Source organism: Sarcophilus harrisii, chromosome 1 (assembly GCF_902635505.1).
Source record: "Sarcophilus harrisii chromosome 1, mSarHar1.11, whole genome shotgun sequence".
In the NCBI taxonomy this organism is placed as follows: Eukaryota; Metazoa; Chordata; class Mammalia; order Dasyuromorphia; family Dasyuridae; genus Sarcophilus; species Sarcophilus harrisii.
Genome location: NC_045426.1, coordinates 312,800,231 through 312,820,641, shown reverse-complemented (window position 1 = coordinate 312,820,641; position 20,411 = coordinate 312,800,231). Strand labels below are relative to the sequence as shown.

The following is a 20,411-nucleotide window of genomic DNA, read 5'->3' as shown; positions in this document are numbered from 1 at the left end:
GTTTTGGATTTTTTTTTTTTTTTGTAGTTTTCCTGGGGGATCATACATTTGGACCTCTTTTCTCTCATGTGGCTTCCCAGTCTAGGTCTCAAATGTTCTTAAATGCCTCTCTATTCCCTGTCCATGTCTCCCAGGCATTTGTCCCTGAGACTCCACATGACTATCTCAGGATCTAAGACCTACATGTAAAAATAAAATGACATATACAAAGTACTTGGAGAATATAAAAGCCAGCTGCTGTAGTTAACCAGAGGAATGTTTCTGGAGTATCTGGCTTCCCTCTCCCAGGTTAAGGGACTACACCTCTCCTTCCACCTTTTCCTCTGAAGTTTACTGGACTCCCTCCTTCCCCAGACTTCATGGTCAGTGTGTGTGTCCCCCAGGGTATGTCTGTACTTCAATGTAGACACACTCAAGAGCCAGATTGCTGTTTTGGCTTTAACTCTCCTTTCTCTTAAGCACTGAGCTTACAGCCACTCAGTGTTTATCTTTAGGTAAAACAGGATTAGAAAGGAAAAAAATCAAGCCTTGGACCCAGGGGATGCATAGCCCAAACTTTTGCATTTAGATTAGGATTGGCCAAAAGCCAGTAGAGAGAAACAAACTGAGGTAGGATAGTGATTTTCTGGTCTTATTCTTCACCCTAGGGTGAGGGAGAAAATAGGGGTGAATGAGTAAATAGAGTGGGGTGCAGGAAACAGAGGAGTTACCTCCAGTCACAATTTCAGCTCATAAGTTGAAAACCAATATTGCTGAAGACTGAAGAGGGAGGAGAGGAAATCTCTTCATTCTTTAGAGAATGAAGGGAAAATTGTAGCTTAAAAAAATATACAGAGAAACACTCCAGATGCTTTTGAATGGCCTAAAAGACCTCAAAAGGATTCACATTTCCTCTGCTCAGATATTAAACACAGGCTGAAAGATAGAGAGGCCTCAGAAGCCATCTAGCCCTATCCCCTAACTACACATATTAGGGCCCTCAGGGACAGGATTTGAACCCAGGCCCTTTGGCTCCTGACTTCTCTCTCTGGCCTTTCCCCGCCCCCCCACCCCCCCTTCTGACCCGCTCACACACAGCAACATGCAAAGGTTATCAGAAAACAATGCAAAACCACAGAGTCTGGTGGGTTTGGAATTTCTTCTTCTTGTTTGTTAAAATGGGGAAAGGAGATGGGGACCCCATCCCCCTGGGCTCTGGGGAAGGCATGCAGGTGATCCCAGGGGGGAGGAGGGGGCTGGGGTGGGGAAGCCGAGAGTCCTGGAGTTTCCCACAGTCCATTTCTATGCAGGTGAGGCAGCGCTGGACAGGAGAACAGAAGACGAAGGGGGGCCGGGGGGGGGGGGGGGAGGGAAGTAGGGCAAAAGGCGAGGGTAGGGAAGCCTTTGGGAATCAGTTATTCACATGCAAAATCCAGCTGCCCTGAAAACCTACATGGAGTTTTGAGTAGAGACATACACATAAATACATTTTTATACACGCGCACACGCACACACACACACGCACACACACAGATGGGGCCCTGTGTTCCCGTGTTTGTACGCATGCATGTGTGTGTGTGCATAGAAGTACATGGAACCCGAAATCAGAAGCTGACTTTGTAGTGATTCTCTAGGGTAAGTAGGGAAGGGGAGGGAGGGCGGGCAGGTCGGGGGAGCTGTTTAGTCTTTGAGAAGGTCCCTCAGTCTCTAATATGAACCCAGCTTCAAATTAAATCTAGGCAGAGGAGAGTGTGTGAGAGTGTGTGTGTGTGTGTGTGTGTGTGTGTGTGTGTGTGAGAGAGAGAGAGAGAGAGAGAGAGAGAGAGAGAGATAGAGAGAGAGAGAGAGAAGACACAATCCCTGCCTGGCTACCAAGTCCTGTCTCTCCCCCTCCAGGTCTCCAGGGGAAAGGGGAAAGAAATCACCATGGGGGTGCAGAGGAGGAGGAGGAAGGGGCCCGCGGGAGAGGTCCTCTCCCCTGCCCCCGGCCCTGGGAGCTGGGCCCTGGGGAGGGGAGGGGGGAGGCCTCCCTTATCTCTCCGCCTCCATGGTCGAGTTGGCCTTCTGTTCTGAGGTGGCCTGCTGGGAGGCCGGGGGAGGCCAGTCCGAGGGCTGGGAAGAAGGGGCAGGAGTCCATGAGTATTGCTGCGGCTGCAGGGGCTGCTGCTGTGGGCCCGGAGGTGAGGCAGTAGGCCAGCCGGGGGTGGGGAAGCTCCCAAAGTGGGGGGGATGCGGAAGGGGTGGGGGCGAGGTGGCCGAGGAAGCCATGGGGCTGCTGCTGTGGAAGCTCTCGGAGGCCTTGAGGCGGGAGAGCATGGTGAGGGCGTCGGGGAAGTTGGGGGGCGTGGCGGGGGTGTTGGCAGGAGTGCACATCTGTGGAGAGAAAAGAGAGAGGGCCAGGTTAGAGCAAGTCCACCTCTGCCGCCCAGAAAGAAGGCGGAGGCCCAGCAAGGGCTCCGCCAGCCCCTGCCCCCGGCCGAGGAGCCAGCATGGACCTTCCTTCCTTCCCTAACCCTCGGAGCCCTAGCAAAAGGCCCGTCTCTGCTCACCTATTAGAAGAAGAATCCATAGAATCTTAGGATAAAATCACGCAGCCCAACACTCTGACCCGAAGTCACGGGCCGGTCAGTTCTTGCTTGCTATTTGAACTGTCCAAATGATTTCTCCGTGTTCCTCCTGGGATCCCCTCCTGTCTCACCTGGACACAACCTGAACACTCACCTCCGCCCTGGCCCAGGGCCCTTCCAGAATTTCACCTCAAGCACTGTCACAGCTACTTCTACGGGCAAATATATATTCATAAAAAAGACTGGATCTTTCAGGTTCTTCCTGATCCTAAGGAGTGGCATTTAGAACTTTCTAAGCCCTGCCTTTCTACCTGCCTCTTTCTCCTTATCTCACATCATTCCCCTTCACACACTCCACATTCCAGCCAAACGGGACTGACTGTTACCTGAACTCAGCGTGCCATCCCTGCCTCTCTGCTTGGCACAAGCCTGGAATGCATTTCCTCCTCATTTTATTTGTTCAGGTTTTTTTGCAATTATCTTCCTTCATGGCTTAGCTCAGCCGGTATCTTCTTCATAAATCCTCCCCGATCTCCAATCCCCAATTAATACAGTCTACTCTGAAGAGTCACTAATGGCTCAATCAAAGGCCTAACTGATTCCCCTCTGTACAGTTTCTAATTCTCAAATCTTGGCTCTCAACTACGTAAGCCATGACTTGCTCCATCTTCCATGAAACTAGTGTTCAAAGAGGTTTGGCAATTGTCAATGCTGTAAAGTTACCCATGCATATAACCTGTAAATAAAAGGCTATTAAATTAAAAAAAAAATAAATAAAAGAAACTAGTGTTTAGTACTTCACCCTGTGCCCCCAACAATCTAATTAGGTGCTTTTATAGGCCTGGTAGGGTCTGGAGGACTAGGAATCAGCCCAGGGGAGTAGGAGGCCAAACAAGGACCAGGAAACTATCTAGATTCAAGCCCCATTGAACATCAATAGGATGGGGGAAACAACCAAAAGAGCTTCTTCCTTCCCCTTTGGTCCTTTCCTTTTCCAGATGTTGTACTCTGGTCAGGAGACATTGCATCTGAGCCTGGGGGAGGAAGAGCACAGTAAAAAGAAAGGAGGGTTTTAACAACAAGGTCGGTTAGGAGGAAGGAGAATGAACAAAGGAGAAGGAATGATATTGGGAAATAATATCTAGAAGACTCCAGAAGGAGTAGCATAACTCTGTAGGGTTAAGGCCCTGAGGATTTTCTTATTCTAACATATTATCCTAGGAGATAGATCTTTCTAAGGGCATCTGTCTCCGTCCTGTCTCCTCCCCTCCTCCTCTTCAGAATGGGATGTAAGACCTTGGGTAAGACCCCCATGCCCCTCATCCAACTAACTAGGTATGCCCTGTTTTTCCCCACAATATGTTGATAGTCAAGCAGGGCTGAGAGGGAAGTGAGAGGTCAAGGATTTACTGGGCCTGGCCCTGTATGGAAACAGACTTTCCACCTCATCCCCCACCCCCAGCATCCTCCTTTATGGGAAGAAAGAACGCCCAGTATAGGTCTGAGTTCTAATTATGGCTGCAACAATAACTCGAGTGCTTTTGGGGAAATCCCCTCATTTCTTCTGCCCTCAGTTCCCTCCTCTGTGACGTTTGTTGCAAAACTTGTCAACTGATCAAAGTGACGAGACTGGACTGGAGTATCTCTAAAAGTCTCTTTTAGTGTTAACATTCTGTGATCTCTGGAATGATCACTAAGGACTCTAGCCAGCTCTAAATTTGTATGATGAGTGCCATGTTTTCCATTCTCCTTCTATTAGTAACATAGCACTGATCACCCCAAAGAAGGCTCCCCAGTTCCTTGAGGCTCAGCTCAGAACCTACATGTTTCAGTACTCTAGACTAGAAGTCTTTTTCTTTTTCTTTTCTTTTCTTTCTTTCTTTTTTTTTTTTTTTTAAAGGCAATCAGGATTAAGTGACTCAGGTTTTCCTGACTCCAGGTCCAGTGCTCTACCTACTACACCACTTGTCCCAAGACTAGGGGTTCTTAATTTAAAGGTTAATAAAAATAAAGATGTATATTTTTCCTAACCAGATTCATGGACACCTGTGAAATGTATTCATGGTCCCTAGATTCTAGGTTAAAAACCTTTGCTCTAAGCAGAAAGAAAATTTGTCTATCCCATTACACTCTAGGAACAGCAAATCATAATCCCTCTGTCCAGGTCACTTTTAGGAAACTTATCAAGCGTTAAAGTCTCCCCCTAAATTTCAGCACCCACCTATGGCCAAAAGCCTCTATACCAGAGGTTCTTAACTTTTTGTATGTGTCATGAATTCCACTTTAACAGCCTGGTGAATCCTCTAAATCCCTCCAGAACAATGTCTTTCAATGAGTAAATAAATGGAAGAAAATGGAAGATTTCAGTGGAAGATTATTAGTGAAAATTAGTGAATAATGTAATTTTTTTTCCATCCAAATTTATGAACTTGGATTCTAGGGGTAAATAAGCACCCTAAGTCTAGAACAGGGCTTCTTAAACTTTTTCACCAGAAAAATTTTCAAGCAATCCTGGGGTGTATGAAATATCTAAATCAATATTAACTGATAATAAATCATAATTTTGTGACCTCCCCCACATTCAGTTACATAACCCCATATGGGGACATGACCCACAGTTTAAGAAGCTTTGCTGTAGAGCATATCCTGCTTGAGGACATAGAACCACAGAACCTCATGGATTCTTCCCAGGACTATAGAAGACTGCTTAAGTTTTGCCAGACTGAGGCCAGAGGCTCAGAAACTGCAGGCAGTACATAGAAGCTGGCAGAACTTGTCATCAGCTACATTTCTTAACCCTCCAGACCTGGACCCATGGAGGTGCTATTGTGCCATAAAAAGAATATGGGATTAGAAATTAAGGGACAGAGCAGCTAGTTGGTATAAGAGATAGAGCACTAACCCTGAAGTCAGGAAGATCTGAGTTCAAATCTGCCCTCAGACATTTAACACTTCCTGGACGTGTGACCCTGGACAAGTCACTTAGCCCCAATTGCCTCAGCAAAAAAAAAAAAAAAAAAAAGAAAAGAAAAGAAAAGAAAAAAAAAAGAAAAAAGAAAAACAGAAAAGAAATTAAGGGACAATCTAACCCTGACTCTGTCACCAATTAGCTGCATGAGTTTGAACAAATTGCTTCCACAAAATTTTTTCTCATCTATAAAGTGAAGTAGTTCACCTACATGGATGATGAAGTTCTCCTAATTCTAACATTCTAAGTATCATTTCCCTTTTCAAGTCCAGTGATTAGTGCTAGGGTTCCCAGGCATGGCAGTTGCTTATTGGGGAGAGACTTCTGAGGCATCCTTTTGGCAACTCTGAAATCATCCCTTTCATGCATGCACAAGGTTAATGTTAGTTGGGAACCCTATTTTAGGATTCAGATACCTTGGAGACCATCTATTTCAATTCTGTCATTTTACAGGTAAAAAAAATCAAGCTCTACAGAGATTACAGGTGGCTTTCTGAAGGCCACAGAAATAATAATCATAAAAGATGATATATTTTAGGAGAGTATGCTTCTGGGAAAGTGTTGAGGAACAAATTCTGGACTTGGAGTCAAGGATTTGAATTCTGGCTGTGGCATTTATCAATTGTGTAACCTCAGACAAGCGACAATTTCTGAGCTTAAATTTCTTTATCTTTAAAATAAGAGGGCAGGACTAGATGACCTCTAAGGTCTCTTTGGACTCTAAAGCTGCAATCTTTTAAAGATGATTTAGCCCCTCACTTTCTGTGAGTAGGTACCAGCTTCTTTTGGGCTCAGAGGCAAATGGATTTCCCCCATCTCTCACTGTCTCAATAGCACTATCCCATATTGGAACTTGACCTATAAAAGAAGAAAAACAACTTGGCAAACAGAACACTTAAGAGACTTATCCCTCCCAAAGAACTTGATAATGATGTAAAAAAAATGGAAAGAAACTTACCATCTGATGATGGTGGTGGCTATAAGGGATATTGGTCTCTTGGAAAAAAGCACTGAGGGCTATCTGCAGAAAAGAAGAAAAACATTAACCCTCCAACATTCATTAAACACAATCTATCTCTCCATCCACCCATTACCCCTCCATCCCATCTCACTTATCCAGCTTAGTAGTCAACAAAGCTTTATTCCATACCATTAACATCCAACCTTGTGCTAAAATGCTCTAAAGCATATGAATTTAAGACAGTTCCTGCCCTCAAATGTTTAATATCTGGCAGGGAGACAAATTAATACACAGGCAAAGATGCTAGAATATGTTGTTATTTCCTTTTCTAATGTGATCCCCATTTTACAGATGGGAAACTGAGGCAAAGAGGAATCCAGTGACTTGTCTAAGGTCATACAGCTAGTATCTGAGGCTAAATTTGAACTCAGATCTTCCTGACACTAGACCCAGTGCTCTATCCATTGCACTGCCTAGCTTTATTGAAGAATTATATTGAAAACAAAGCAGTAGTTTAGTGTTTTTTTTTTCATTCAAGAAGTTCTTATGGAACACAAGATTTGTCAAGGGTGAACGTTGAAAATTATCCTTGCATGTTTTGAAAATAAAAAGCTTTACTAAAAAAAAGGAAAAAAAAAGAAGTTCTTATTCACATCACTCCTAAATGCTCATCCCAAAGTAGCAAAGACCGGAGTTCAAATTCAGCCTCAGATATCTACTACCTATGTTAACTTCTGTTTGCCTCAGTATCTTCAACTGCAAAATTATATTTACAATAGCATTTAAACCCCAAGATTGTTGTGAGGATCAAATAAGAGTATATTTTAAAAAAGTGCTTAGTGAAAAAAAAAAAAGGTAAAAAGAAAAAAGAAATGTGCTTATTAGCATAGTGCCTGGAACATATGAGGTGCTTTATAAGAAATGCTTGTTTCTTTTCCTTTCTCAACTGTAAAATGATACTTAGAGTTAAAGATGCAATGGGGTATGAGAATCACAAAAGACCTCATATAGAAGGTAGTACTTGAGTTAAGCTTTAATAAAACACTCATATGTTGTAAAGTACCATGTAAATGAAAGCAAGTTAGCTGCGGTTATTATCATTATTTATTAAATGCCTATTCTGTGTTTATACTTGAGCTAGGGGCCGTAAGGAGAAAAGGAAGAATAAGAGAGAGTCCCTGCAAGGCATTCATGATCTAGTGGTATTATCATCAGAGAATCTCATAAGTCATGGAGATGAAACAGTTGGGCAGAACCTAAGTTCAGATTTGGGTTCAGACATTTGCTATAGCTGTGATCCTGGGCAAGTCATTTGTTTTCTTCATGCCTCAGTTTCCTTATCTGTAATATTCTCTATCTCTAGGGATATTGAGAGGACCAAAAGAGATAATATTTATAAAGTACTCTTCAAACTTTAAAGATCTACAGAAATGGCTGTTACTATTATTACTACTAACTTGACACATGTACCCCTCTCTTCAACATGTCTAATCCAAAACAAACTCCAGCTTGTGTTAGAATCCATTCAGTAAAGAACTCACTGCTTCATGAGACAGACTATTCCCTCTTCTCCAGCTCTAGTGAAGATACCTTTTCAGCATGTTGAACATAAGACAATTCATTGGCTGTCCACCATGCCTGGAATTTTGTTGCTCCTCATCTCTGTCTCCTAACTTACTTTTAAATCCCAGATAAAATCCTACCTTCTAAAAGAAGCCTTCCACAGTCTCCTTTAATACTAGTGCCTTCTCTCTGTTGATTATCTTCAATTTCTTTCTTTATTTTTTTTCCTTGCCTTTCTTTGCATCAGTAGTTTGGCTGGCACATTGGGGGTTCTTAATAGATAAATGTTTATTGACTGATTATTACACATTTGCCTCCCCTATTATTTCCATCTATTTGTCCTAGGTCTATCCTCCTATATCACATAAAAAGAGAACACTATAACACATGCTTAACAATCTCAGAAACCAAATCTCTGCAGAAAAAAAAAAAAAAGATTATAAAGTTACCTTAAATAATGTGTGGATGCAAGGATAATTTTTCAAACCTTTGTTCCAATTTTCCCCCTCTTCCCTCCACCCCCCTCCAGATGGGAAGTAATCCAATGTATTTTAAACATGGTAAAAAATATAGTAAATCCAATACAGGTATACATATTTATATAATTTCCTTGCTGCACAAAAAAAATTAGATCAAAAAGGGAAAAAAAGAGAAATAAAATAAAGTTCAAGCAAACAACAACAAAAGAAGTGAAAATGCTATGTTGTGATCCATACCCAGTTCCCATAGTCTTCTCTCTGGGTAGCTCTCTTCATCACAATGTCATTGGAACTGGCTTGAATCATCTCATTGTTGAAGTGAGCCATGTCCATCAGAATTGATCATCATATAATCTTCTTGTTGCCATGTATAAAGATCTCCTAGTTCTGCTCATTTCACTTAGCATCAGTTCATGTAAGTTTTTCCAAACCTTTCTCAAATCATCCTGATTTCATTTCTTACAGAAAAATAATATGAAGCATTATTGTTCTATAAGAAATGATGAGCAGCCATTTTAGAAAAACCTACATACTTGCCTCTTTTCAACAGTGAGGTGATTCAAGGCAATTCCAATACATTTGTGATGGAAAGAGCCATCCAAATCCAGAGAGAGAGAGAACTATGGAGACTTGAATGTGGATCAAAGAATAGTATTTTTACCTTTTTGTTGCTGTTGGGTTTTTTCTCTTTTTGATCTGATTTGTCTTGCACAGCGTGACGAATATGGAATTAATGTTTAGAAGAATTGCACGTTTAACCTATATTGAATTGCTTGCTGTCTTGGGGAAGGCAAAGGTGAGGAGAGAGGAAGAAAAATTTGGTGAGGTTTTGCAAAGGTGAATGTTGAAAACTATCTCTGCATGTATTTGGAAAAATAAAATATGATTAAAAAAGTAAATGCTAAATTTTATGGTCTGAGCAGTAATTGGAGATCAGTGTGGGTGGGAGTCATCAAGGAAAACTTCTTTAGTGAATATACATAACAAGTCTCTTCTTACCTCCAGGTAGAGATGAGGAGATAAATTAGATTAATTGAGACTAAATGTGATCACTAAGGTCCCTTGTAGCTTTAATGATCTAAAGGAATATGACCTCATTTCATCAGTTCACTAAACAGCTTCAGTCCCCTGGCTTCCAGCAAACAAAATTCACCAAAATGCTTTCATTTGATAGAATGAAACTTTAATGATAGAAAATCTGGCAGTATGATAAGATGGTGAAGGAGGCATAAGGGAAGTAGATGGGCATAGGGAAGGAGAGAATGTCTCCAGCCAATCTCAAATCTGACAACCTCACAGGAAGGACCTGGTAATGAACTTTGGGGGAGCCAGATGGCACAGTGGATAGAGTGCCAGACCTGGAGTCCAGCCTGAGTTCAAATCTTGCACTTACTGGCTGTGGGACCCTGGACAAGTCACTTTGCCTGTTTGTTTGCCTTGGTTTCCTTACCTGTAAAATGAGCTAGAGAAAGACATGATGAGCCACTCCAGTATCTTTGCCCCCCCCAAAAAAAAAAACCAATGGAGTTACAAAAAGTCAGAGAGGACTGGAATTACTGAACAACAAATAAACTTTCCCCACTTTATCATTCTGTTAAGGGCATTTGATCTCTTAAAACTGTTTTGTTATTTGTTATATCAGTTAACATTCATAATAACCCTGTGATACAGGTTCTATCATTATCCCCATTTTACTGATGAAGAAACAGAGGCTGAACAGATGAAGTGCCCAGATTAGGGTCACAGAGTTGATAAGCCTGATATAAAATCTCCTTTATGCCAAATCCAGTGCTCTATCCACTAAGATCTAACTGCCTAATTTGCAATTTTCCCCCCCTAGATAACACAAAAAACCACACTGTCTCTATGAAGGAAATCTCATCCAAAGGGTCCCTGGTGAGGCTGGAAGTTAGGTGGGAGGAGGGGGAGAGGAATTAAAAAACCTGTTCATCTCACAGTGAACAAAGGGAAAAAGTGATTCTAAAATTTGTTCTCAGCGACCCAGGAATTGATTGAGCAGTCAGATGAGTAGGAAAGCATCCCAGAGATAAAAGGGGATTTCTAGACTTTGACTCTCCATTGTGATTTAAGAGACTTTGCAGAGAACAGAATGAAGGCGAAGGAAGATGCTTATCCCTTCTTGCATCTGGAGAGGGAGTATTCCTACACTTCAGTTTGATTGGTATGTCTCCCAGCATCCTGAGAAAAGATCTCCCTGCTTAAGAGTATGGAGCTCCTTGGAAAATTTTAGGAGACTCTTAACAATTTCAGTAGAGAAACATCAGTCCTCTCTCTGTTTCTGTCTCTCTCTGTCTCTCTGTCTCTGTCTCTGTCTCTGTCTCTCTCTCTCTCTCTCGTCTAAAGCTAACATCCAAAAGAAGGGGAAGGGAGGGGGGGGGAGGGAGAGTAGTAGTTAAGGAGCCAGCTGGAATGGCTAAAGGCCAGAACTAAGAAGGAAGGTCTCCTGGGCTTTCTTTGACATTTGCTATTTTCTGGCTCTGAACCATTTTCTGGGGCCTTTGCAGGAGGTTGGTAGACCCGAGAAATGGATGAAAATAAGGAAAGTCTGTCGGCTGTTGCGAAAGGATTGCAATATGGAGCAGGGAAACTGTGTGAAGGGTCTGCCTCTTGGCTTCATCAAATCCCCAAGCTCAGCAAAAGCCCCAAGAACAGGAGCCAACAGGTCCCAGCTCCTCCTTCCGCTCACCCCTGGGGGTTCCTTCCATCTTCTTGGAACCTTTTGGGTAGCGCTTCCTTGTTCAAGGGAGTGGCAGAATCCAACCCGCCCTCCCCCACAAGCCTCCTCCACAACAAAATGGTATGTCGTTTTTTAATTAAAGTGAATTAAAATTAATTATTCTGAAGATTTCACAATGCTTCCCAGAGATAATTGGAGATGCCCTGGAGTATCCCTGACCCACAGTGGGGGAAATCATTGGTCTCCAGAACCTTTTAAATGTTCCCATCTATTCTTTCTTTGCCCTAAAATCTCCCCCAAACCCCTTCTTTTCTCCCACTGAGCCTCTTCACCTTGCTCTGGGAGAGAGGTTCTGAGATATGAGTCTAGGCCCAGGGTATGTAATTCTTGAAATGGGGTCTTGAGAGACTGTCCTAAGAGTGGTGAGATCCAAAACCTTTATTCTTCAGATACTGGGAGCCTCACCCAAACCTGCGCAATGTCAATAAACATCACAAGAACACACCCTCTCCAGTCTCCAGGTTCCCCCTCCCCAATCTGACCTAGAGCCTCCTGAGCCTCCTGAGGGCTACACCTGCAACAATGCTCAATTCTTATTCTCAGGTTTCATTTCCCAGTTCTGGCAGAGAAATCTGATAGCTGTACTGGAAGCAGGGTGGCCGCACAATACTGTCCTGCCTCCTGACATCCGTGGGAATCCTTTAGAGGAGGCTCCCAGGGTCACACCCTAACCCTCACAGGCTATTCCACAGTCCCACCCAGAGCTGAAGTTCTTTATAAGCAGAGTAGGAGTGAAGTTAAGGGGTGCCAATAGATCCACCCTTAATAGAATTCTCTCTACAGACTTGCCCTTAGCTTCTACGCTAGCTTGAAATTCCTGCCCTTGAAGTTACTAATAGGTTAGATGACAAAGGAAGGGTCCCTCTCTCCATAAGGCTTCAGTTAAAATATATGTGCTGCTTTTTTTTAGAGAGGCACTAATAAAAGCATTGCCCACTGATTACAAAATGGACAGATAAAATGTAGCATGTGGATAGAGTGGGACCTTATTATTTTGTAACAATAATAGGAATTCAGGGATACATGGAAAGATATAGAAACTATTATGTGAAGAAATAAAACCAAAAGACTCATGATGAGAATAACGTAGATGAAAAGAAGGAAGCTGTAATGACCCATCCTGAGTAACTGTAATGACTAATCTAGGTCTCAGAAAACAGATAATGAAATGTCTCTTTCTCCTTCCAGCAAAGTGGCAGCTATGGCCATAGAATATTGCATGTGTTCTCAGATGTAGTCACCTGGTTTTGCTTAACCATTTTCCTTTATTACAAGGGGAAGGCTGTGTGTGTGTGTGTGTGTGTGTGTGTGTGTGTGTGTGAGAGAGAGAGAGAGAGAGATAGAGAGAGAGAGATGGGATAACCAGAATAGACTTAAATGTAAAAAACAAAATTCATCCATAAAATTTTCTTTTTAAAATTAACAGTAAAATAAATAACATTAATGTATTAGTTGAGATTTATGGCTCATTAAGCCTATTTTATTAGCATACAAACCTCTGGTCTAAATGTGTCAGATTAGTTAAGGCCACAAGGGAAATTATTACATGAAAAGCATTTGTGTAAAGTTCATGTTGGTGACTGAGAAGAACCTTCAGGATCATCTAATTCCCTCATTTTGTTGCTGTTGTTTCAGTCGTTTTTTAATTCTATATGACTCTTTGTGACCCTATTTGGGGTTTTCTTGCTAGATATTGGAGAGGACTTCCATTTCCTTCTCCAGATCATTTTACAGATGAGGAAACTGAGGCAAACAGAGTGAAGTGGTTTGCCCAAGGTCACACAGCCAGTAAATGTCTGAGAATAAGTCCAGGCCCAAGACTCTAAACATTTCCCCTCATAGCTGCCTCCCTCATTTTACAGATGTGGAAACTAAGTCCCAGAGAAGCAAAATGAGAAGTTACCTATGGTCACACAGCTAGTTTATGGCTGTGTTTGTTTTTTGCCAAGTTCTTTCTCCCACCCCATCTGTGAGACGGCCTGAGAAGGTGATCTGCGCTAGCTAGGAATGAAATGGATGAGGTCCAGCGATAGCGCCATAGTGCACGAAACGCTGAACCTAGAGTCAGAAAAACCCAAGCTCAAATGCAGCCTCAGACACTACATGTGTTGCTAACCTCTCTTTGCCTGTTTCCTCATCCATAAAATGGGTATAATAATAGCTCCTACCTCCTAGGGCTGTTCTGAGGACCAAATAATTGCAAGGTGCTTAACAGTGACTGATACATAGTATACGTTAAATAAATATTTACTACTACTACTACTACTACTACTACTACTACTACTACTACTACTACTACTACTACTACTACTACCACAAGACTTGATCCCAGAATCTTAGGGTCAATGATTTAGAATCAGAAGAGATCTTAGACATCATTTAGTCCAAGGCTCCGCCCCTCTTTTTTTTTTTTTTTTTTTTTTTTTTTTCCCTGCTGAGGCAATTAGGGTTAAGTGACTTGCCCAGGGTGGGTTTCACAGTTAGTAAGTGTAAAGTGTCTGAGGCTAAATTTGAATGCAGGTCCTCCTAACTCCAGGTCCAGTGCTCTATTCACTTTGCCATCTGGCTGCCCCCACAGTTGCCATTTTAAAATTAAGGAAACCAAACCCTAAAAGTTCAGTGACTTGGCCAGGATCATTCTGCCCACAGTCACACATCCAGAAAGAGATGGGATTTCAAAGCCCCAAAGATCAACGCTTTCCTTCCACTTCATCAGAGGTATCAACAGTAAAATTCCATTAGTCTAATAAGCAAAAATGTTTTTATTAAATTTTATTAAGTTTTAATTTGCCATGGCTCAGCAAAAGCTAAGATCAGAAATAGAACCCATAAACAGAATGGCAGCACTAGCATCTAATCCCATGCCCTTGGGCTCCAAATCAGTCTTCTTTCAACCAGGTCATTTCACCTCAACACTGGCCTTTCTTGATTCCTTGAGACAAGGCTGTCCTAGGCTCACTAACCTTGGTGGCTGTGAATGACAATTCCCAAGCAGGCTGATAGGGACAGCTGTTTGCAAGCAATCAAAGACTTTGGAGCTCTTTGGAATTAAGCTCCTAGAACCTTAAGGATCAGAGCTTTGGACAGATCCAGAAGGATCAGAGCTTTGGACAGATCCAGCAAGACTCGTTAGCTGATATAGTAGAAAGAGAACAAGACTGGAATTACCAGAAGGCCAGGTTCTAATCCCAGGTGGACCAATAGAATTAACTGTGTGACCCAGGGTTACTAAACTCCTTCTGTGGGCCTCTGTAAACTGATTTTTCTCCTGTTAATTCTAATAATCTATAAATATGATGGTAAACAAATCAATATTGAAACTGTCATCTTCACAGAACCCACTTAATGCTATTCTTCCAATCAATCAATAAACATTTATTAAGAACCTACTATGTGCCAGATATTATACTAAGTTCTGGGGATACAAAAAGAGCTAGAAGGCAGTAACTGTCCTCAAGGACCTTACATTCTAATGGGGGAGACAACATGCAAATAAATGTATCCTACAGGATAAATCAGAAGTGACTAAAAGAAGGAAGGCATTGGAATTCAGAGAGGTTGGAAAAGGCTTCCTAAAGAAAGTGAAATTTTAGTTGGGACTTAAAGGGAACCAGGAAGATTGGTAATTGAAGGGAAGGAGAGAGAGCATTTTAGACAAGAGAGATATCCATAGAAAATGCTTGGAGAGGAGAGATGGAGTGTCTTGTTTATGGGACATTTAAGAGGCAAGAATCATTGAATTAAAGACTGTATTAGGGATTAAGGAAAAGAAGCAGAAAGGTAGAAGAGGATTTGTTGCTGGATGTAATAGAAAGTCACTGGAGTTTATTAAATGGGGGGGTGGGTGGGTGATGGTGAGAGAGTAAGGAAGTCATATAGTCTTGAGAAAAAGAGAATGGGAAGACACAACCATTGTGTTGTCCAGAGGAAAGACTAACATGGAGATGAGCTTGATTTGATAGGAGGGGCAAACTGAGGAATTCTGAAGATACCAGGATTCCTGTTGCTTCAATTCTTCAGAATAAATCTATCCTTTTCTATTTCTATGAAATTTAATCACTTATACTTATAATCACTTTACAAATAACAAAACCAACTTCTTACATATTCTTCTGACCCTCACATCTACTCTGAGAAGTAAGTTTCACAAGTATTATCATCCCCTTTTTACAAATGAGAAAACTGAGTCTTAGTTTAGACAAGTCAAATGACTTTGTCCATAATTACACAGCTACTAAGATGATTCCAAGTGTTGGAATTTCAAAGTCCAGAGCAATGCTTTTCTTCTACTTCACCACATGAAAATTAATCCAATTAATATGACTCTTTTAATTAACTAAAGTTCTAATTTGATGTGGTTTAGATCAAAAGCTAAGATCAAGAATACAGCCCCAAAATTAAATGCCCAAGGTTGTCCATGAGAGGTGTCCATGAGGGGTTCTACACTCAGTCCAATCTCAATAATCAATGTTGACATTTCTATAGCACTTTATGGCTTGCAGAACACTTTGCATATATATTATCTCTCTCTCTTTTTTTTTTAATAGCCTTTTATTTACAGGTGCATATATATTATCTCATTCAATCTTCATAACAGCCTTGTGAGGTCAGTAGTGAATGTGTCACTAGACCCAATTTTCAGATAAAGAAATTAAGGGCACAGAAAAGTTAGTTAAGCAGCTTAGCCTGACATATACCGACGAAGTATCACGGTAGAGACTGAATCTAAGTTCTCATTCAAATTCACTGTGCCATAATTGTTCCTAAACTTTCCTTAAGTTCATCTCCAAGCTCGACAATATTCAAAACAGTCTGAAGCAGGGACTGTAGAATACTCCCTTAGCAAACAAATATTCTATTCTGGTCACCAGATTTTGCTCATTAAGACAGGAAGGGAGACTTAGGCAAGTTAGATTCTTAACAATAAGGGTTGGAACAGAAAGGATTTTGGGGTCACTCTGCAGTTACTCAGGAAATTCAATTCACTGTACATGTATATAAGTGGGTGGAGGGTGGGGTTGAACAGATGGTTAGCTGAGAAGGCTGAGATCTTTCTTCCTTCCCCTATCCATCTCTGCAATGTCCCCTTACTAAGCTGAACAAGGTTGAGAAACCATCTTTCTGGGCTGAGAGGATTAATAAACCTTCTGTCTTCAGCCCCAAACACAGCCCCTGGGAGAAAAATATGGTATTTGCATGTGGAAGTACATTGGGGGAGGTTAGGGGTGGGGGTGGTTCCATTATTTGTGATTGGCCAGTTATCCTGCCAATCAGGATTAAAGGGCTAGCTAGTATTTTGCCTTTCTTGACAGACAGCTCTCAAAGACATTTTAAGTATTACCTCTGTTCTCATGTTGTCTGCCTATGGAGGTTAAATTCTCCATCTGTGTCCAACACGCCATCTATTCAGGTACACTGAAGGAGATGAAATTTTCCCAGGATTTCCTTCAGGTCTCTTTTTAAAGTAAGAGCAGACTCCTTCCAAAATGGAGCAGCACTGAGGCTTCAAATTATGAACTGCTGTGAAGAATTATGTTGCCATTTTTTTATACCTAACTTTTTTTTCTTAGTATCTTTATCTCCATTTTACAGAGGCACAGGGTAGTTCTAAAGGCACCTAGCTAATTTCAAAGCTAGTTCAGGAATTTCTCTTCACTTTCAGAATGTGAGTTCCTGACCACTGTTCTCTCCTGGAGCTTGGGAGGGCAGGGAATTTATGCAACAATCTATATGAAATATCCACTTTGAATGGGACACTGTCATAACTCCTCCTCCCCCAACATGCTACAATGTTTCTAATCCAAACATTAGACACAAGATTCATTTTAAATAAAACATCTTGAGTTCTTAAACCAAAAGGGTCCTGGAATTAAGAAGAATTTAGGACATGGATGAAATCACAGACCCCAGTTTAACCCAAAAGTCAGGTAGTTTATCCCAGTCCCCATCAGTCTATGTTAAATAATAATCCCCTTAACTGATCCAGCGCCCAGTCCTGGTAGTAGAGCCAATAACAATTGGCTTGGGAAGTACCACTTGGGAAAGGGCCAGGTTTCCCTTTGGCCAGAAAGACAATGGCAGCATTAACAAGAGAGACCCATCAAGACCAGCTCGCTCTAGGGCTCAGGTTTTGAAGAACATTAAGACCACAGACAGAGCCAAATGATCAATGAGCTCCATCCCCAAGTATCCCAGACTACCAAGATCGGTGTTCATACTCTGGATTCAACGCACGGTAATACTGGCGCCCCTCCCCCCACCACTGCACTACTTATGTAAACACAACAGACTACACTGTGGTCCATGTAGCTACAAATGCATTCACTGTATCTTACTGCATCTGAATGCAGACACTCAGAGACACTGCACGACACAAGTCATGTACACACGGAAGTACACGGTACTGTATGTGTACAAACAGACACCAGGTGGCACTCCCGCTGCCACACTGCCTGGGACTCCTTTCCCCCAGCCTCCCAAAGAAGCTCCCTAGCCTGGGGGTTTACCACTTGGTTAGCGACACTCCTAGTACAGCTAGGTTCAGGCTAGCAAGGGCCAGGGCCAGGGACACAGTACCCAGAATTTTGGAAGGTGGAAGAAAGAAAAAAATCTCAATTCAAGACAGTTGGAGCTTCCTAGCACATATCACTCCCCCAGCCCCATCTTTCCATCCCTCCCCTTCCCTAATGCGCTCGCAGGCCCCCCGGGGCTCCTGGACCCAAGCATGCTCTGCCTCCTGCCTCCTTCCTCCTTCTCCGGTGGCTGCATTTCCGCACCCAGACCCAAGTCTGCGAAGCTGGAGGGGGAGGGTCACGCTGGAGTGTCACCCTCCCCAGAGAGCCAGTGTAACCCACTTGGCACCAGATTCCCACTTCCGCCGGCCCTGTCCATCCGCCGGCGTTGGCCCTTAGCCCTCTGGCTCACCCTGACAGCTGCGCCGAAGGGGATAGGGCCCGTTAGCCTTAAGTGAACAAAAGAAGCATGTTTGGGGTGATGTTGATGATGATGGTGGCAGTGATGGGGGTAACCTCAAATCCCTCCACCGCCCTCGGCCGCAGAGCCATCTGCCCTCGGGCTGCACAGCAAACGCCTCCCGAAGCAGGAGCCCTGGCCCTGGCATGTCAGTCTGCACGACGAGGCCTTGTGGAGCGAGCCGCTCTGACTCACAGGGGAAAAGGAAGAAACCAACGGCCTCACCTCCCCCTGGACATGGCGGAGCCTCGGGCCGAGGGGGCCAGCTTAGACACCATTTCCCCGGGGAAGTCGGGGGAAGTCCAGGATTTTTCCCTCCCTACGCGGGGACCAGGGGTTCTCTCCCTGGGTCACGATCACAGACCTGGGGCTGAAAGGAACCTCGGTGTCCATTTATCCCACTCCTCCCCGGCTCCCTCCATTTTCAAAGGCGTAAACTGAGGCCAGAACCGTCCCCTCCCTCCCGCCCCTTCCTGCTCCCGAATCCGCAGCGGGGGAGACAGGGTTCTCGGTGGGTGCCGTCGAGGAGGGCTCCTGGGGCCGCTGCTACCCGCGGGTTCTACCACCCCGGATCATCTGCTCCGAGCCCAGGTGTCCCCCTGACGGATGTGCAAATAAACGGTGCACCGGAGGGAGGCGGGGGTGGGGGAGGGGGCCTGGCGGCAGACAGCTCGGTGCGCGGCTCGCAGACAACGGGCGCGCGGACCCCGCAGACAGACAGACAGGCAGGCAGACGGACTGACGGACAGACGGAGACGTTAGTGCTACAAGCCGCGGCGTGTGCCGTGGGCACCCGGCTGCAAAACCCGGCGGCCTCGCCGCAGTGGCGAGCCGCACCATTTTATAAAGGCTGTTGGCGTCGATGCGGTGTGTGTGTGCACAAATGTGCAGCAGCCTACTGGAAAACGTGGCTGAGTGTGTTGGATGCAAAACATGGCAGTTCTCACACACACACACACACACACACACACACACACCGGTCTCAGCTTGTGCAAGCACACGCATGCAGGAAGCGCGCACACACACACACACACACACACACACACGCACGCACGAGGACTCACCTCGAATTGCCAATGTGCCGCCTGGAGAAGCTGCTTCGCCTGGTCCGCGGCGCACCCCGCAGTCAACACGAACTGATTGATCATCACCTGGTGCTTCAGCTCATCCATGTTCACCGACATGGTGCCGAGTGGGCTTCGCTCGCTCCCCGGCCAGACAACGGGAGGGATTTCTGGGCGAAGGCTGGGCTCTCCGGCTCTCCTTTACAGATCCACCATTACAGAGCCGGCTCTTGCTAATACAAATATTTACTGTAGGGTACTGACTCACCGAGCCTTGCCTCTCTGATGGACAGAAACGGGGAGGAGACCGAGCAGGAATGCTGGGAGCTGTAGTCTTCTCCGCGGACCCCCGCCCCCTCTCTTAGCCCAGATAAACACACGGAGCCCCACTCTGCTCTGTTGCAGGGTTGTTGGGCCGCCTCTCCAGAGGCGCCCCGAAATCCTCGACCTCTGATCTGGGTCACCCCCTAACTAGACAAAGGAATGATTTACGTCCGAAACGGCTGCGCTAGGACTTGAAATCCCGGAGAGGTTTCCGTCTTCCTTTGAAATTACCATTTTTCTCGGGGTTGGGTTTGAGTGACAGAATTGCCCGGGAGAATTTATTTGCCTGATGAATTTGGACCTCAGAAAAAAAACTACGAACGGCTGAACGCTCGAGGCCAGGATTATCCATCTTTACTAGTCAATGTCCCTCACCCACGCCATCCCCTTAAACTCGTACCCTGGGTACTCTTTCCCCCTTTCCCCCCTTCATCGACCCTGTTTTCTTATATAATATCTTTTGTGTGGGGGGAAAAATGTCATTGTTTCTGAGAATCCAAACTCCGCTTCCTTTTTCACCCTGGCCCTCCCACCATTGCAGTGCCTAAAGCGAGGCTGCAAACCCATGGGTAGCAATTACAAGAGCAATTTCCCTAGACTACACATCCCAGAAACCCTTTGTTTATTTGCATAGTTCTGTTAGAAATGATGTCAGATGAGTGAGCGTGGATTCCTCCAATGAAAGGCAACGGGGTGTTAGTACCTTACCATATAAGGTAAACAAATCTGGTGGCCCCAATGAATTTATGGTAGAGGTGGGAACCGGGCTGGGGGCC

The 20,411-nt window shown here is 44.0% G+C and overlaps 1 protein-coding gene across 1 annotated transcript; it reads right to left on the bottom strand.

Moving 5' to 3' along the window:
• Positions 1–8: 8 nt before the first annotated feature.
• On the bottom strand, positions 9–20,173 carry UBALD1 (UBA like domain containing 1). The gene is made up of 3 exons (XM_031945250.1): positions 19,312–20,173; positions 6,473–6,535; positions 9–2,352 (listed from the first exon to the last, which is right to left on the bottom strand). The coding sequence occupies exons 1-3, from the start codon at positions 19,429–19,431 to the stop codon at positions 2,011–2,013; spliced, it is 525 nt and encodes a 174-aa protein (XP_031801110.1). The 5' UTR covers positions 19,432–20,173; the 3' UTR covers positions 9–2,010.
• Between the last annotated feature and the right edge of the window lie 238 nt (positions 20,174–20,411).

Excerpts from the sequence above, each read along its gene's own strand:
- UBALD1 (XM_031945250.1), bottom strand. The coding sequence starts at position 19,431 with ATGTCGGTGAACATGGATGAGCTGAAGCACCAGGTGATGATCAATCAG. Across the intron at positions 6,536-19,311 it reads CGGCACATTGGCAATTCGAG|ATAGCCCTCAGTGCTTTTTT; the intron begins GTGAGTCCTCGT and ends TCTTTTCTGCAG. Across the intron at positions 2,353-6,472 it reads GCCACCACCATCATCAGATG|ATGTGCACTCCTGCCAACAC; the intron begins GTAAGTTTCTTT and ends TTCTCTCCACAG.